We start from the raw sequence: 17,015 nt of genomic DNA, 5'->3' as shown, positions 1-17,015 counted from the left end.
TATAAGGTACAGCTCGGCCTTACTTCCTCTTCAAGTAAAAAACAGTTTTACCTTTTCCCGGTAACTTTACCCGGCAACTAGCCAACCAATCACCTTATGCCCCATCTTACTTACTCTAGCCAATTCCCAGTTAACAACTCCTCTGAACCTCCCAACAAGACACACCCACCTTCCCCGTAATGCTTATAAGGCACAAGTTTTTTCAATAAAGTTGGGGACTTGATCAGAAAACTGTCTTGTCTCCCTTTCTCGCGCCCCTTGTTTGTTTTTCTCCTTTAGGTGGTTCCTGCGCCCCCCGTTGCTGTCCCGCGGGTCGGGACAGTGTACAGTATGGTATTGTAAACTATAGTCATTAAATGTACAGTTTTCAGAACGTAATCTTGTGTAAATGAAGCTTTGTATACTTTGATTTATATCACTCCATCTCCACCTCTGCCAAACACCCTTTCATTTTTATTAATAATGGGTTTAGCTATGAATCCCTGTAAGTTCTGATGGTGGATTTTGTCCTTTTTCTTCAAACTTCTGTAATATCATTTTGTATTTCTCCTTTTACCTAGTTTTAGTATTTTTCCTTAATTTCACTTATTAAGTGAAAAGGAAGGGCCTTTTCATGTATTAAGTTTGAAAATAAAGCCAGTAATCAACTGTATGTTAGACACAGGGGGACAGAATTTCATTAGTGTACTACACGCAGATTCTTGGGGAGCTTCCCCTCTACCTGCCTACCAGCAGGTGGGGACTACGTAAAGCACATCACTTACTCTTTATTGAATCTGTTTTTGTTGAAAACAGGTGTTGAAAGAAAAAAGAATTCCTCCCTGGATGGAAGTGGCCCTTATTCCCATGACAGGAAAAGCAAGTCTGTACCCAGGATTGTACCTTTTTACCACTCCTTGTAGACTGGTGCGGCCTGTACAGAACTTGGAATTAGGCAAAGAAGAATTAATTGGAACTATGGAACAGGTACTTAAGTATATGTGATGAGTGCTTGTATACCTTTCAGAGGCTAACTGTTCCTTTTTAAAGGAAGGGTTATTATCATTGTTATAGTAACAATTAGACATTTGAAAGAAAGTCTCATTTATTTTTGCCCACCTCTGTAACTAGCACAAAGCAGTTTCCATGGGTCATCTTGCTGCTGGGAACCTGAGAGAGGGCTGGTGGGCACATGACCTGCTCTCCCAGCCTGCCCTGCTCCCAGAGCTCCTTTGTACCTGGCTCTGCCTGAGCTGTGGAGATTGAAACATTCCCTTAGATTCACTCTTGCTCTTTGCCTACCTGCAGTTGCAGAATTGTGGGCTTTATTCTACTTAAAAGCTATTCTTTTTTCCTATTCCCCTTCATAATTGCACTGGGGTAGATAACAGTGAAATACATAAAGCAGGTGGGTTTTTTTCTTTTCTTCTCTTTTCTCTCTTCTTCTTCTTCCCTCCCCTCCCCCCTTTTTTTGAGACAGAGTCTCACTTTGTTGCCTAGGCCAGAGTGCCATGGTGTCAGCCTAGCTCACAGCAACCTCAAACTTTTGGGCTCAAGCAATTGTTTTGCCTCAGCCTCCCAAGTAGTTGGGACTATAGGTGCCAGTCACCACACCTGGCTACTTTTTCTATTTTTAGTAGACATAGGGTCTCACTCTTGCTCGGGTTGGTCTCAAACTCCTGATCTCCACTATCCCCCTACTGGCCAAGACCGAGGCAGGTAGTATTTCTAACCAGAAACTTCTCTGTTCTTCCTTGTGGATCCCTTCAGCATTCATGATATACTGAGTGGGGAAAGTTTTTCTTCAAGTCTTTGAGTACTGAATTTGGAGAAATAGTAAGAGTTAATATGTTGACACTCATGGTTATTTTGTGCCTTGAACACCTCTTCTCCAGATCTTTATGAACATCGCTATCTTTGAGGATGAGGTAATTGCTGGAGTCACCACACACCAGGAGCTCTTTCCTCACAGCCTGCTGAGCGTGATCGCCAACTTCATCCCTTTCTCTGATCACAACCAGAGTCCACGGAACATGTACCAGTGCCAGATGGGTGAGGTGGAGGAAGGATGGGGTGGTAGTCACATGTATAGAAGAAATGCACTTGTAACTTTTTATTTTCAAATTCAGAGAAAAGTTTTAATAATTGTAAAATATCCATTGATTTGGTTTACTTTAGATTCTTCTTTGAAGAATAGAAACCATTAAGGTCACCCTTATAATTGTCACTTTCTGTGCTCTTCATTCCCGCCTAAAGATTCAGGTTCATCACATAATATTTCCTTTCAGCCTGAAGAACTTCCTTTAACTTTTTTTTTTTTGAGACAGAGCCTCAAGCTCTGGGTAGAGTGCTCTGGCATCATAGCTCACAGCAACCTCCAAATCCTGGGCTTAAGCGATTCTCTTGCCTCAGCCTCCCAAGTAGCTGGGATTAGAGGTGCCTGCCACAGTGCCTGGCTATTATATTTTGGTTGTGGTTGTTGTTGTTTGGCAGGCTTGGGCTGGATTCGAACCCACCAGCTCTGGTGTATGTGGCTGGTGCCTTAGCTGCTTGAGCTATAGGTGCTAAGCCCATTTTTTTTGAGACAGATCTCACTCTGTTGCTGCAGGCTAGAGTGCCATGGTGTCAGCCTAGCTCACAGTAACCTAAAAAGCTCAAGCGATCCTCCTGCCTTAGCCTCCCAAGTAGCTGGGACTACAGGTGCCTGCCACAATGCCCAGCCAGTTTTTCTATTTTTAGTAGAGACAGGGTCTCACTCTTGCTCAGGCTGGTCTTGAACTCCTGAGAGTTCTCTTGTCTTGGCTTCCTTGCACCTGACCCTGACTGGATCATTTTTATTGATCTGTCATGACATTCATTTCTCACTCTGTCAAAATTTTCTTTTACACTAATACATCATTTAATGACAGTCCTTAGTCTGAGACTAAGTCTTTAAGGCAATTTCATTGTCATATGAGCATCAAAGAGTGTACCTCTAACAGATACTCACCAGGGTCAGTCCAGATGCCACATCCTGCACAGCAGTAATTCTGCTGACATAATCCTGTCCCTTCCCTCAGTGCCTCACCCTAGTTCCCCAGGCTCTATGCCAAATGTCCCCTGGCAGACCAAACTGCCCCTCAGAAGAGAATTTAGCTCTTAAGAAGGGTGTAACTTCAAAATACGCTCCTTGGGTAGCCTGGTACACTGGTCTGAGGATTTTTTAAACTAACCAAGCAACCTGAACAAGCCCTGACTGAGACCCAGGCTTGGTGGTATCATGTGAAAATGATATATTGTAATCTTTATAAGTAACTGTCATAGATGGGGATCCTCTGTTACTAAAACATTGTATGTGGCACAAGACTATTTTTCAGTCTAGAATTTCCACTTCTTTCTTTTTTTAGAATTCCCCTTTTCTCTGAGATTTATCTTCATTCACTGTGGGCATATTTTTCTTTACATTTTTGAGCATAGTTTATATAATAGGTGTTTCAAAATTATTGTTTGATAATTGTTTACCCAGAACATTTGGGTTATCTCAGGATCAGTCTCCATTGATTATGTTTTTTCTTGATCATAAGTCATGTTTTACTCTTTCTTTGTATGGTAATACTGGATTGTATTGCAAACATTGTAAATAATAGGTTTTAGAGACTGGATCCTGTGATAGCCCTCTGAAGGGGATTGGTTTTTTGTTTTATGGGGTTGGCCTTCAAATCCATTTTGGGTTTTTTCTTTTTATGTCTTTCCTTAATGTATCATCTATTACCATGGCTTAGTGCATGTCACCAAAAATTCTCCAGGGGATGAGGATTTGTTCTTAGTTTTAACTGGTAGTTAACTTAGGTAAACACAGCAGTTGAAGTACCTTCTCTGAGCCTTAGGTAGGCTACTTACCTCGGTCCCGTGTATGCATAGTTGAGGACTCTACCAGAGATTTGGAGTCGATTTATATTCAGAATTCAAGGATCTCCTTTTGTGGTTCTCTGATACTTGAAATTTGCCCCCTTACTTTGCAGTTGCTGTCATGCTCTGAACTTTGTTCCTTGGTTCTTCAAGCCAATACTAAGTTGTAGTTGCCACATTTCCTGGGCCATCAGGCCAAAAAAAGAAAAACGTTAACAACGTAAAAAACTGGAAAATCACCTAGTGCAGTTCCTCTGTCCAGGTGAAAATTACTCTCAGTCTCTGACTGCTTTTGGTTACTCGCAGTTATATATATGTAGTTGTTTTGAGTTTTTTCTGGATCTTTTACTCATGTGTTGAGGGTGATCTTGTAAGAGTAGCCCTTTTTTCCTGGAAGCTGTAAGTCTCTTATGTTTTTGAAATATTTCACTTGTATGTGTATTTTATATTTTTAAGTCATTTTGTTTGGAAACGATTCTCTATACTGTGAAGTAGTGCAAGGAAGAGTCCTACCCTATGCCCCACTACCAAATATTAACAAATATTGCCATTTTCTTTTGTGTGTATATATAAGAAAGTAATCTCATTACATAATAATTACTGTCTGGAGCGGCACCTGTGGCTCAGTCGGTAAGGCACCGGCCCCATATACCGAGGATGGCGGGTTCAAACCCGGCCCCGGCTGAACTGCAACCAAAAAATAGCTGGGCGTTGTGGCGGGCGCCTGTAGTCCCAGCTACTCCGGAGGCTGAGGCAAGAGAATCGCTTAAGCCCAGGAGTTGGAGGTTGCTGTGAGCTGTGTGATGCCACGGCACTCTACCGAGGGCCATAAAGTGAGACTCTGTCTCTACAAAAAAAAAAATAATCACTGTCTGTTGTTTGCCTTCAAGTAGCAATAGCCTGTTGTATGTCTGTCCTTTCTATCCCCTTTTTATGCTTTTATCATATCTCATCATGCCCATAAAACTCGGTACAGAATTGTTTGGGATGTGTTGTAAATGCACATGTTAAATGTCATCCTGCGCTTTCTCCTCAGCATGGTTTTCATGCTCACGTTGATACCTGTTGGTGTACTTCATTTTCACAGCCAGGTGTTAGCCTGTAGTAAGCATAACTACCGTGAGGTGCTGTTATTTTTTTCATTCCCCTGTGGTGAATATTTAGTTTCCAATTTTAAATATCACCTTTATAATCAAGGTTAAAAAAAAACAAAATGCTAAGATATTATTTTCCTCTGTAGGTAAGCAAACTATGGGCTTTCCACTTCTGACTTTTCAAGATCGATCAGACAACAAATTGTATCGTCTTCAGACTCCACAGAGCCCTTTAGTGAGACCTTACATGTATGATTATTATGACATGGATAACTACCCAATTGGAACAAATGCCATTGTGGCTGTGATTTCTTACACTGGCTATGATATGGAAGATGCCATGGTAAGGTGTAGTTCCAGTCTTTATTTTTTAACTCTTATTTACTGTGAGATGACAGAAGGAATATTTTTGTATCCCCAAGTACCTAGTGTTTGACACATGAATGTTCTATTACGTATTTAGTTCCTGATCTAAATTGAAAGTGAAGAATATTCACTAAATATTCAAATATTGCACATTGAGTGCATACTATGAATAAAAGTTGAATGAGTATAATCTTAAATAATCTTCCTTTTATATTTGTATGTGATTAGGGTTTAAACCATTTATATGTGTCTGGGTTTGATTTGGAAAATGTGGGAAGAATAATTATAAAATCTGATGCCAGTTACCCTAAACCAAGTATTATAGTTCTACCTAATTTTATTTGGAAAACCCTCATTTGGCTTCAGTCTCTTAAATTAACAATTCTTGGACCTCACAGATTGTGAATAAGGCCTCTTGGGAACGAGGCTTTGCCCATGGAAGTGTCTACAAGTCTGAGTTCATAGACCTCTCTGAAAAAATTAAACAAGGAGATGATAGTTTGGTGTTTGGAGTTAAACCTGGTGACCCACGGATTCTGCAGAAGTTAGATGATGATGGATTGCCATTTATAGGAGCCAAACTGCAGTATGGAGATCCATATTATGGCTACCTAAACCTCAACACTGGAGAGAGCTTTGTGATGTACTACAAGTAAGTTGGAGTAGCGTTGCTATTTTTTTTTTTTTTTTTTTTTTTTTGTAGAGACAGAGTTTCACCTTATCGCCCTCGGTAGAGTGCCGTGGCGTCACACAGCTCACAGCAACCTCTAAATCCTTGGGCTTAGGCGATTCTCTTGACTCAGTCTCCCAAGTAGCTGGGACTACAGGCGCCCGCCACAACGCCCGGCTATTTTTTTTTTTGTTGCAATTTGGCCGGGGCTGGGTTTGAACCCGCCACCCTCGGCATATGGGGCCGGTGCCCTACCCGCTGAGCCACAGGCGCCGCCCAGCATTGCTATTTTTTAACAGGTAGTTCTCAGTGGAATTGCTAGAGGTTGGTGAAAGTTATGTTTTAGCAAGAAAATATTTGGAGAAAATATAAGTGGTAGCTTAGTTATGGTCTTAGTCTATCTGTGCTGCTGCAACAAAATACCTAAGACTGTATCACTTACAAGGAACAAAAATTTATTTTTTGAGTCCTGGAGGCCAGGAAGTCCATAGTGAAGGTGCTAGCATTTTCAGTGTCTGGTGAAGACCCATTCCTCACAGATCGTGCTGTCTGGATGTCTTCACATTGCAGAAAGTAAAAAGGCAAAAAGGGGCAAGCAGCTTCTTGCTTCTTTTTTATAAGGCTGCTAATCCATTTGTGAGGGTTCTAACTTCATGACTTAATCACCTAAAGGCTTCATGTCTTAATACCAGCACAGTGGGGTTGGTGGTTAAGTATCAACATGAACTTGGGAGGGAACACCAAAATTCGAACCATAGCCTTTGCCTCATTCATAACTAAATGAGCTTTGCTTCATTGAGGCAGAATTCTTTTTTTTTTCTTTTTTTGGTATTTTATTTTTTTTTATTTTTATTTTTTTTATTGTTGGGGATTCATTGAGGGTACAATAAGCCAGTTACACTGATTGCAATTGTTAGGTAAAGTCCCTCTTGCAATCATGTCTTGCCCCCATAAAGTGTGACACACACTAAGGCCCCACCCCCCTCCCTCCATCCCTCTTTCTGCTTCCCCCCCCATAACCTTAATTGTCATTAATTGTCCTCATATCAAGATTGAGTACATAGGATTCATGCTTCTCCATTCTTGTGATGCTTTACTAAGAATAATGTCTTCCACTTCCATCCAGGTTAATACGAAGGATGTAAAGTCTCCATTTTTTTTAATGGCTGAATAGTATTCCATGGTATACATATACCACAGCTTGTTAATCCATTCCTGGGTTGGTGGGCATTTAGGCTGTTTCCACATTTTGGCAATTGTAAATTGAGCTGCAATAAACAGTCTAGTACAAGTGTCCTTATGATAAAAGGATTTTTTTCCTTCTGGGTAGATGCCCAGTAATGGGATTGCAGGATCAAATGGGAGGTCTAGCTTGAGTGCTTTGAGGTTTCTCCATACTTCCTTCCAGAAAGGTTGTACTAGTTTGCAGTCCCACCAGCAGTGTAAAAGTGTTCCCTTCTCTCCACATCCACGCCAGCATCTGCAGTTTTGAGATTTTGTGATGTGGGCCATTCTCACTGGGGTTAGATGATATCTCAGGGATGTTTTGATTTGCATTTCTCTAATATATAGAGATGATGAACATTTTTTCATGTGTTTGTTAGCCATTCGTCTGTCGTCTTTAGAGAAAGTTCTATTCATGTCTCTTGCCCATTGATATACGGGATTGTTGGCTTTTTTCATGTGGATTAATTTGAGTTCTCTATAGATCCTAGTTATCAAGCTTTTGTCTGATTGAAAATATGCAAATATCCTTTCCCATTGTGTGGGTTGTCTCTTTGCTTTGGTTATTGTCTCCTTGGCTGTACAGAAGCTTTTCAGTTTAATGAAGTCCCATTTGTTTACTTTTGTTGTTGTTGCAATTGCCATGGCAATCTTCTTCATGAAGTCTTCCCCCAGGCCAATATCTTCCAGGGTTTTTCCTATGCTTTCCTTGAGGATTTTTATTGTTTCATGCCTTAAATTTAAGTCCTTTATCCATCTTGAGTCAATTTTTGTGAGTGGGGAAAGGTGTGGGTCCAGTTTCAGTCTTTTACATGTAGACATCCAGTTCTCCCAACACCATTTATTGAATAGGGAGTCTTTCCCCCAAGGTAAGTTCTTGTTTGGTTTATCGAAGATTAGGTGGTTGTAAGATGTTAGTTTCATTTCTTGGTGTTCAATTCGATTCCAAGTGTCTATGTCTCTGTTTTTGTGCCAGTACCATGCTGTCTTGAGCACTATGGCTTTGTAGTACAGACTAAAATCTGGTATGCTGATGCCCCCAGCTTTATTTTTGTTACAGAGAACTGCCTTAGCTATACGGGGTTTTTTCCGGTTCCATACAAAACGCAGAATCATTTTTTCCAAATCTTGAAAGTACGATGTAGGTACTTTGATAGGAATGGCATTGAATAGGTAGATTGCTTTGGGAAGTATAGACATTTTAACAATGTTGATTCTTCCAATCCATGAGCATGGTATGTTCTTCCATTTGTTAATATCCTCTGCTATTTCCTTTCTAAGGAGTTCATAGTTTTCTTTATAGAGGTCCTTCACCTCCTTCGTTAGGTATATTCCTAGGTATTTCATTTTCTTTGAAACTATGGTGAAGGGAGTTGTGTCCTTAATTAGCTTCTCATCTTGACTGTTATTGGTGTATACAAAGGCTACTGACTTGTGGACATTGATTTTATATCCTGAAACATTACTGTATTGTTTGATGACTTGTAGGAGTCTTGTGGTTGAGTCTTTGGGGTTCTCTAAGTATAAGATCATGTCGTCAGCAAAGAGGGAGAGTTTGACCTCCTCTGCTCCCATTTGGATTCCCTTTATTTCCTTGTCTTGCCTAATTGTATTGGCTAGAACTTCCAGCACTATGTTGAATAGTAAAGGTGACAGAGGACAACCTTGTCTGGTTCCAGTTCTAAGAGGAAAAACTTTCAGTTTTACTCCATTCAGTAAAATATTGGCTGTGGGTTTGTCATAGCTTCAATCAGTTTTAGAAATGTGCCACCTATGCCTATACTCTTCAGTGTTCTAATTAGAAAAGGATGCTGGATTTTATCAAATGCTTTTTCTGCATCTATTGAGAGGATCATGTGATCTTTATTTTTGCCTCTGTTAATATGGTGGATAACGTTTATGGACTTGCGTATGTTAAACCAGCCTTGCATCCCTGGGATGAAGCCTACTTGATCATGATGAATGACTTTTTTGATGATAAGCTGTAATCTATTGGCTAGGATTTTGTTGAGAATTTTTCCGTCTATATTCATGAGTGAGATTGGTCTGAAATTCTCCTTTTTGTTTGGGTCTTTTCCTGGTTTTGGTATCAGGGTGATGTTTGCTTCATAGAATGTGTTGAGGAAGATTCCTTCTTCCTCAGTTTTTTGGAATAATTTCTGCAGTACAGGAATAAGCTCTTCCTTGAAGGTTTGATAGAATTCTGGAGTGAAGCCATCTGGACCAGGGCATTTTTTAGTTGGAAGCTTTTTTATTGTTTCTTTGATCTCAGTGCTTGAAATTGGTCTGTTCAGGAGGTCTATTTCTTCCTGGCTAAGTCTAGGGAGAGGGTGTGATTCCAAATATTGATCCATTTCCTTCACATTGTCAAATTTCTGGGCATAGAGTTTCTGGTAGTATTCAGAGATGATCTCTTGTATCTCTGTGGGATCAGTTGTTATTTCCCCTTTATCGTTTCTGATTGAGGTTACTAGAGATTTTACTTTTCTATTTCTAGTTAGTCTGGCCAATGGTTTATCTATTTTATTTATTTTTTCAAAAAACCAACTCCTTGTTTCATTAATTTTCTGAATGATTCTTTTGTTTTCAATTTCATTGATCTCTGATTTGATTTTGGATATTTCTTTTCTTCTACTGAGTTTAGGCTTAGATTGTTCTTCTTTTTCCAATTCCATAAGATCTCTTGTGAGATTGTTGATGTGCTCTCTTTCTGTTTTTCGAATGTAGGCATCTAAAGCGATGAATTTTCCTCTCAAAACTGCTTTTGCAGTATCCCACAGGTTTTGGTAGCTTGTGTCTTCATTGTTGTTATGCTCAAGGAAGTTAATGATTTCCTGTTTTATTTCTTCCTGCACCCATCTGTTATTCAACAGAAGATTGTTTAATTTCCATGCCTTTGGGTGGGGTCGAGCATTTTTGTTAGAGTTGAGTTCCACCTTTAGTGCCTTATGGTCTGAGAAGATACAAGGTAAAATTTCAATTCTTTTGATTCTGTTGATATTTGTTTTGTGTCCCAGGATATGATCAATTTTGGAGAATGTTCCATGGGGTGATGAGAAGAATGTATATTCTTTGTCTTTGGGGTGGTGTGTTCTATATGCGTCTATCAAGCATAGTTGGTCTAAGGTCTCATTTAAATCTCTTATACCTTTGTTTAATTTCTGTTTAGAGGATCTGTCCAGCTCTGTAAGAGGTGTGTTAAAGTTCCCTGTTATGATGGTATTATCAGATATCATATTGCTCAGACTGAGTAAGGTCTGCTTCAAGAATCTGGGAGCATTTAAATTGGGTGCATAAATATTTAGAATTGAAATGTCTTCTTGTTGTAGTTTTCCCTTGACCAATATAAAGTGACCATCTTTGTCTTTTTTGACTTTAGTTGCTTTAAATCCACATGTATCTGAAAATAAGATTGCAACTCCTCTTTTCTTCTGAATTCCATTTGCCTGAAAAATTGTCTTCCAACCCTTGACTCGGAGCTTTAATTTGTCTTTTGAAGCCAGGTGTGTTTCTTGCAGACAGCAAATGGATGGCTTGTGTTTTTTAATCCAGTCAGCCAATCTATGTCTCTTCAGTGGGGAATTCAAGCCATTAACATTTATGGAGATAATTGATAAGTGTGGTAGTATTCTATTCATCTTATTTGGTGAGAGTCCATTGCTTAGTTTTATCTTTTGCATCAGTGTGGAGGTTAGGTTCTGTCCTTTGATTTCTGAGTTCTTACTTTGCTGCTGATCCATTGTGGTGGTCAGTGTGCAGAACAGGTTGAAGTATTTCCTGTAGAGCTGGTCTTGTTGTGGCGAATTTCCTCAATGTTTGTATATCCGTAAATGATTTGATTTCTCCGTCAATTTTGAAGCTTAGCTTAGCAGGGTACAGAGTTCTGGGCTGAAAATTGTTCTGTTTAAGTAGATTAAAGGTAGATGACCATTGTCTTCTTGCTTGGAAAGTTTCATTAGAGAAATCTGCGGTCACTCTGATGGATTTGCCCCTGTAGGTCAACTGGCACTTACTCCTGGCAGCTTGCAGAATCTTTTCTTTTGTCTTGACTTTGGACAGGTTCATCACAATGTGTCTTGGAGAAGCTCGGTTAGAGTTGAGGCGACATGGGGTCCGATATCCCTCTGAAAGCAGTGTGTCAGAATCTTTGGTGATGTTTGGGAAATTTTCTTTTATAATATTCTCTAGTATGGCTTCCATTCCTCCGGGGCATTCTTCTTCCCCTTCTGGAATTCCTATAACTCGTATGTTGGAACGCTTCATAAAGTCCCATAATTCTGACAGTGAACGTTCTGCTTTCTCTCTCTTCTTTTCTGCCTCTTTTACTATCTGAGTTATCTCAAAAACTTTGTCTTCTACCTCTGAAATTCTTTCTTCTGCATGGTCTAACCTGTTGCTGATACTTTCCATTGCATCTTTAAGTTCCCTGATTGACTGTTTCATTTCCTTCAGCTCTGCTATATCCTTTTTATATTCTTCATATCGTTCATCTCTGATTTGATTCTGTTTTTGGATTTCCTTTTGGTTATTTTCCACTTTATTAGCAGTTTCCTTCATTGTTTCCATCATTTCTTTCATTGTTTTCATCATGTGTATTCTAAATTCCCTTTCTGTCATTCCTAACATTTCTGTATAGGTGGAATCCTCTGCAGTAGCTACCTCATGGTCCTGTGGCGGGGTTGTTCTGGACTGGTTCTTCATGTTGCCTGGAGTTTTCTGCTGATTCTTCCTCATGAGTGATTTCTTTTATCTGTTTCCTTGCCCTAATTTTCCTTTCACTTCCTCTTGCTCTTTAATTTCTTGTGCCTGTGGAAGTTGTGGGCGGGTTTAGACAGATTGAACACATGCGACCACTTGCCGGTTTTCCACTGTTTTAGTCCTCCTCTTGGGGTCCAGAAGTCTCTCGCTGACTCCCTGTATCCTCATAGGAGTGATGATAGGCAGTTCCCACCAGCCAGAGATGCCTGGAGTCCTATCTCCCCAGACTCACGGTGCCCAGATGCAAGGAAGCTGTTACTCGGCTGCCATCTTGCTCCTATTCATTGAGGCAGAATTCTGTGTCTGTTGTACTGCCTTTGTTTTTCTACTTTTCTGTGATAATTTTTGAGAGTTATCAGACTTCAAGCTGTATTCAAATTTTATCATCTCTCTAATACATGATAGGATCGTTTCCTAGCCAAAATGTTGAGTTCATTATGCCTCTTATTAAAAATAAATTCTTATTTTAGCTTCTTTTTACAACAATAAAATTGATTTTAGTAGATCTTTGTAATAGTTTTTCAGTTGACTTTCTTTCAAATGGACATAATTCTGTAGTAAACACAATCAACAGCCCTATCTTAAAAGATTTTCAGGGAGACAAACTTTGTTTGTATTAGAGAATAGAGGTAAGAATAAGTTTTGGGAAAATCCTTTATATGAAGCAGTAATTATATCAACAAAACTAAAGTGCGTAGGTTTAAACAAATATAGTAGTTTGACTTTTTATATGGTTCATTTTTTCCTAGGAGTAAAGAAAATTGTGTTGTGGATAACATCAAAGTGTGTAGTAATGACACTGGGAGTGGGAGATTCAAGTGTATTTGCATCACAATGAGAGTCCCTCGGAATCCAACTATTGGGGATAAATTTGCCAGTCGTCATGGACAAAAGGGCATTTTGAGCAGATTATGGCCAGCAGAAGATATGCCTTTTACTGAAAGTGGGATGGTTCCGGACATTCTGTTCAATCCTCATGGTTTTCCATCCCGAATGACCATCGGTATGTTAATTGAGAGTATGGCCGGGAAGTCTGCAGCTTTGCACGGCCTCTGCCATGATGCCACACCCTTCACCTTTTCGGAGAACTCGGCCTTAGAATACTTTGGTGAGATGTTAAAGGCTGCTGGCTACAACTTCTATGGCACTGAGCGGCTATATAGTGGCATCAGTGGACTGGAACTGGAAGCAGACATCTTCATAGGGGTGGTGTATTATCAGCGTCTACGTCACATGGTCTCAGACAAATTTCAAGTTAGGACCACCGGGGCAAGAGACAGAGTCACCAACCAGCCTATCGGGGGAAGAAATGTTCAGGGTGGAATCCGTTTTGGGGAGATGGAGCGGGATGCCCTTTTAGCTCACGGTACATCTTTTCTCCTTCACGACCGCCTCTTCAACTGCTCTGACCGATCAGTAGCCCACGTGTGTGTAGAGTGTGGCAGCTTACTCTCTCCGCTGTTGGAGAAGCCACCCCCATCTTGGTCGGCAATGCGCAACAGGAAATACAACTGTACTCTGTGTAATCGCAGTGACACTATTGATACTGTTTCTGTGCCTTATGTTTTTAGGTATTTTGTAGCTGAACTGGCAGCGATGAACATCAAAGTGAAACTGGATATCATTTAACTAGATCTATTGGATTTTTCAAAATGTAACTTTAGTTCAGTGAAGATGTTATCACTAGATTACTCTTGTGTTTTTTCAAGTAAGTTGGAATTCTCACCCAAGACTTAGGGCTGGGTGCAGTGACTGATGCCTGTAATCCTAGGACTTTGAGAAGCCAAGGTGGGAAGATTGCATGAGGCTAGCAGTTTGAGACCAATGTGAACAAGAGCAGACCCAATCTCAACAACAACAACAAAAATAGAAAAATTAGCTGGGTGCGGTGGTGCACACCTGTAGGTCCAGCTATTCTGGAGGCTAATGCAGAAACCCAGGAAGGGTTGCAATGAGCTATGTTGATACCAATGCACTCTAGCTGCATCACCAGAGTAAGACTCTATCAAAAAAAACAAAGCAAAAATAAATAAATGACTTGGCAACCAAGGTTCTGAGTCTCTCTGGTATACTAACTACTGATGTGGCATTTTGGTATATTTGTTTAAAAATTTCACATGTATCTTCTTTAAAAATGAAATATTGATATGTAGAAGGACAGATGTCTCTTTTCCAGCCAGACGTTCCCTATTCCCTGCTTTTAACAGGCAGTGAGTGACCAGCACATGCCTGTTAGTAGTTAGAACAGAGCGGTACAATACAAATACAATGTAAGCCATGGTGGTCAGTTTGTATGTTCTCATAGCCACGTTTTTTACTTTAGTAAAAACAAAGAGGTAGAGTTCAGGTCAATTCTGACCTTAAAAAAGACAGTATTTTTTTTAAAGCACTTTATTGAAGTGTAATTGTTATACAAAAAACTGTGTTATACACGTGTTTACACAATTTGATGGGTTTGAATATATGGAACTATGTTTATAACTATGATTATCACCACAAAGTTATAAACATATTCATCATCTCTAAAAGTGTCCTTCTGCCCCTTTGCTTTTTTGGTTTGTGTTGTGGTAAGAACACTTAAGATCTCTCTTTTTTTTGAGACAAAGTCTCACTTTTTCAACCTTGGTAGACTGCTGTGGCATCATAGCTCACAGCAACCTCCGTCTCTTGGGCCCAAGTGATTCTCTTGTCTCAGCCTCCCGAGTAGCTGGGCTATAGGTGCCCACCACAATACCCAGCTATTTTTAGAGATGGGGACTCGCTCTTACTCAAGCTGGTCTCAAACTGTGAGCTCAGGTAATCTACCCCCCCTCCCAAAGTGCAAGGATTATAGGCTTGAGCCACCTCGTCTGGCAACTCAAGATCTCTTTTAACAAACTTTTTAAGTGAATAATATACAGTATTAACTATAGGCACCATATTGTACAGCAGATCTCTAGAACTTATTCATATAATTAAAGTTTTTTATCTATTGAACAACACCTCTCCGTTGCAGCCACCCTTCTACCCTGTTGTTCCATGTGTCTGACTATTTTAGAGGTTTCTTGATCCACAATTTTGGAAAAAGCTGTCCCCTTCATGAAGTAGCTTGCTTCAGGGACCTGGGAACTGGCCCTGGAAACCCTTACATTCAGGTCATCTGTAGTGGTGGTCCTCCAATTATCCCAGTGTAGTTTGGTGTGGCATGCATGAATCCAGGAATTTTTTTTTTTGAGACAGTGTTACTTTGTCACCCTCGGTAGAGTGCGTGGCATCATAGCTCGCAGCAAGCTCCAACTCTTGGGCTCAAGTGATTCTCTTGCCTCAGCTTCCCAACTAGCAGGGACTACAGACACCCACCACAACAACTAGCTATTTTTAGAGGGGGGTTCTTGATCTTGCTGGGGCTGGTCTTGAATCTGAGAGCTCAGGCCATCCTCCTGCCTCCGCCTCCCAGAGTGGTGGGATTACAGGCATGAGCCACCATGCCCAGCAGCTAATTTTTCTATTTTTGGCAAAGGGGCCTCACTCTTGCTCAGGCTGGTCTCAAACTTGTAGCCTCAAGCAGTCCTCTTCCCTTGGCCTCTCAGAGTGCTAGGATTGCAGGGATGAGCCACTGTGCTGGCCCTTCAGAGATGTGGTGAGATTTGCAAATAGTGCACTGAGAATAATTTGGTCGGACATGTTGTAAATCCCAACTGTATATATATTTTTCTTAATTATCTCCCATTTGCACATATGTTCCACCTAATGGGAGGTAAATGCAAGCCAAAAAGTTAAAAGAAGAGGGGCCATGGGGAGTCTGTTTGACCCACTATATAATCCCTCTACTAATTATTTACCGACAATTTGTGTTCACTGTCTCTTCAGATTGTGGGGCATCAGAACAATAATAATATCAAACGTGGACAAGGACGGGGTAATAAATGGAACAGGGAAAGGATAGAGAGGGGGCATTTGGCCACATATTTGGGGGCGATACAGTATCCTTAGTGTGGACTGGACAAGGAACAATAGCAATCTTAGAAGGAAGGTGAATAGCTTGTAATAGGGCAGTAGTTACAGGCCCACTGGCAATACAAGTGTCCGAAGTTAAGAAACTATGAGATTTCTAAATTGTGTCAATTGCAAGGCAAACTCCAAAGGCATATTTGGGGTCTTTATAAACAGCAGCAACTTTGCCTTCTGCCAACGTGCAAGCCTAATGAGGGCTATGACATAACTGTCTCAAAGTGTTTTAGGAGAGCTTTTGAGCACGCTGATATATTTTATGTCCTAAGTAACAGTTGTCTGTACCCACTGGAATTCAGACCTAGAGGCTTTACGTCCTCATTTAGCTAGAGTCTTTAGATGAATGAGGGAGTCTATGAGAGCACTCCATTCACAGAATAAAAGAGCAACCTACTGAACAAGGGTGGATCCTTGGGTAAAGGTTATAGAATCTAAATCGGCTTTGAGAATTAGAATATTGAAGGAGACTCAGTATCTCTGAGGTATTCGGGTCTGTGTTAATTATTTCCTTCTGAAGGTGAATGTAAAGCAAAATTGTGAATCAGGGTGTGATAGAATCAAAAAGAAAGCTGAGCAGAGGTCAATTACTATATTATTAAAATCATGTAACTAAAAGGCATGAGTTACTTTTTTTTTTTTTTTGAGACAGTCTCACTTGCTCCCCTTGGTAGAGTAGTGTGGCGTCACAGCTCACAGCAACCTCAAACTCTTGGGCTCAAGCAATTCTCTTGCCTCAGCCTCCTAAGTAGCTGGGACTATAGTTGCCCACCACAACAACCAGTTATCATTAGCTGGATCGGGCTGGGTTCGAACCCACCAACTTGGGTTTATGTGGCTGGCGCTATAACCACTGTGCTATGAGCCAAGAGTCAGAGGTTGCAGTGAGCTGTGATGATGCCACTGGACTCTAGCCTAGACAACAGGGACCCTCTCAAAAACAAAAAGGAAAAAAAGAAAAGTCAGATTCATAGAAGGAGTATATAGATTTTAACTTGCATAGCATGAGGGAATCACAGAATTACTCAATAATTCAGTAAACTTACATG

At 40.4% G+C, this 17,015-nt stretch overlaps 2 protein-coding genes across 2 annotated transcripts in view; both read left to right on the top strand.

Moving 5' to 3' along the window:
- Window positions 1-16,586, top strand: part of POLR1B (RNA polymerase I subunit B) — a 37,954-nt gene extending 21,368 nt beyond the window's left edge. The window contains exons 11-15 of the mRNA XM_053589830.1: window positions 796-966; window positions 1,875-2,031; window positions 5,108-5,304; window positions 5,726-5,979; window positions 12,729-16,586. Of these exons, the coding sequence (XP_053445805.1) occupies window positions 796-966; window positions 1,875-2,031; window positions 5,108-5,304; window positions 5,726-5,979; window positions 12,729-13,608 (1,659 nt within the window). The 3' untranslated portion in view covers window positions 13,609-16,586. The remainder of the gene's footprint in view (window positions 1-795; window positions 967-1,874; window positions 2,032-5,107; window positions 5,305-5,725; window positions 5,980-12,728) is intronic.
- The window catches only part of TTL (tubulin tyrosine ligase), a 124,260-nt gene that overhangs the window by 71,746 nt on the left and 35,499 nt on the right, over window positions 1-17,015 (top strand). The window lies entirely within an intron of this gene.

Source organism: Nycticebus coucang, chromosome 4, assembly GCF_027406575.1.
Source record: "Nycticebus coucang isolate mNycCou1 chromosome 4, mNycCou1.pri, whole genome shotgun sequence".
NCBI lineage: Eukaryota > Metazoa > Chordata > Mammalia > Primates > Lorisidae > Nycticebus > Nycticebus coucang.
This window is presented reverse-complemented; position numbering and strand designations above follow the sequence as displayed.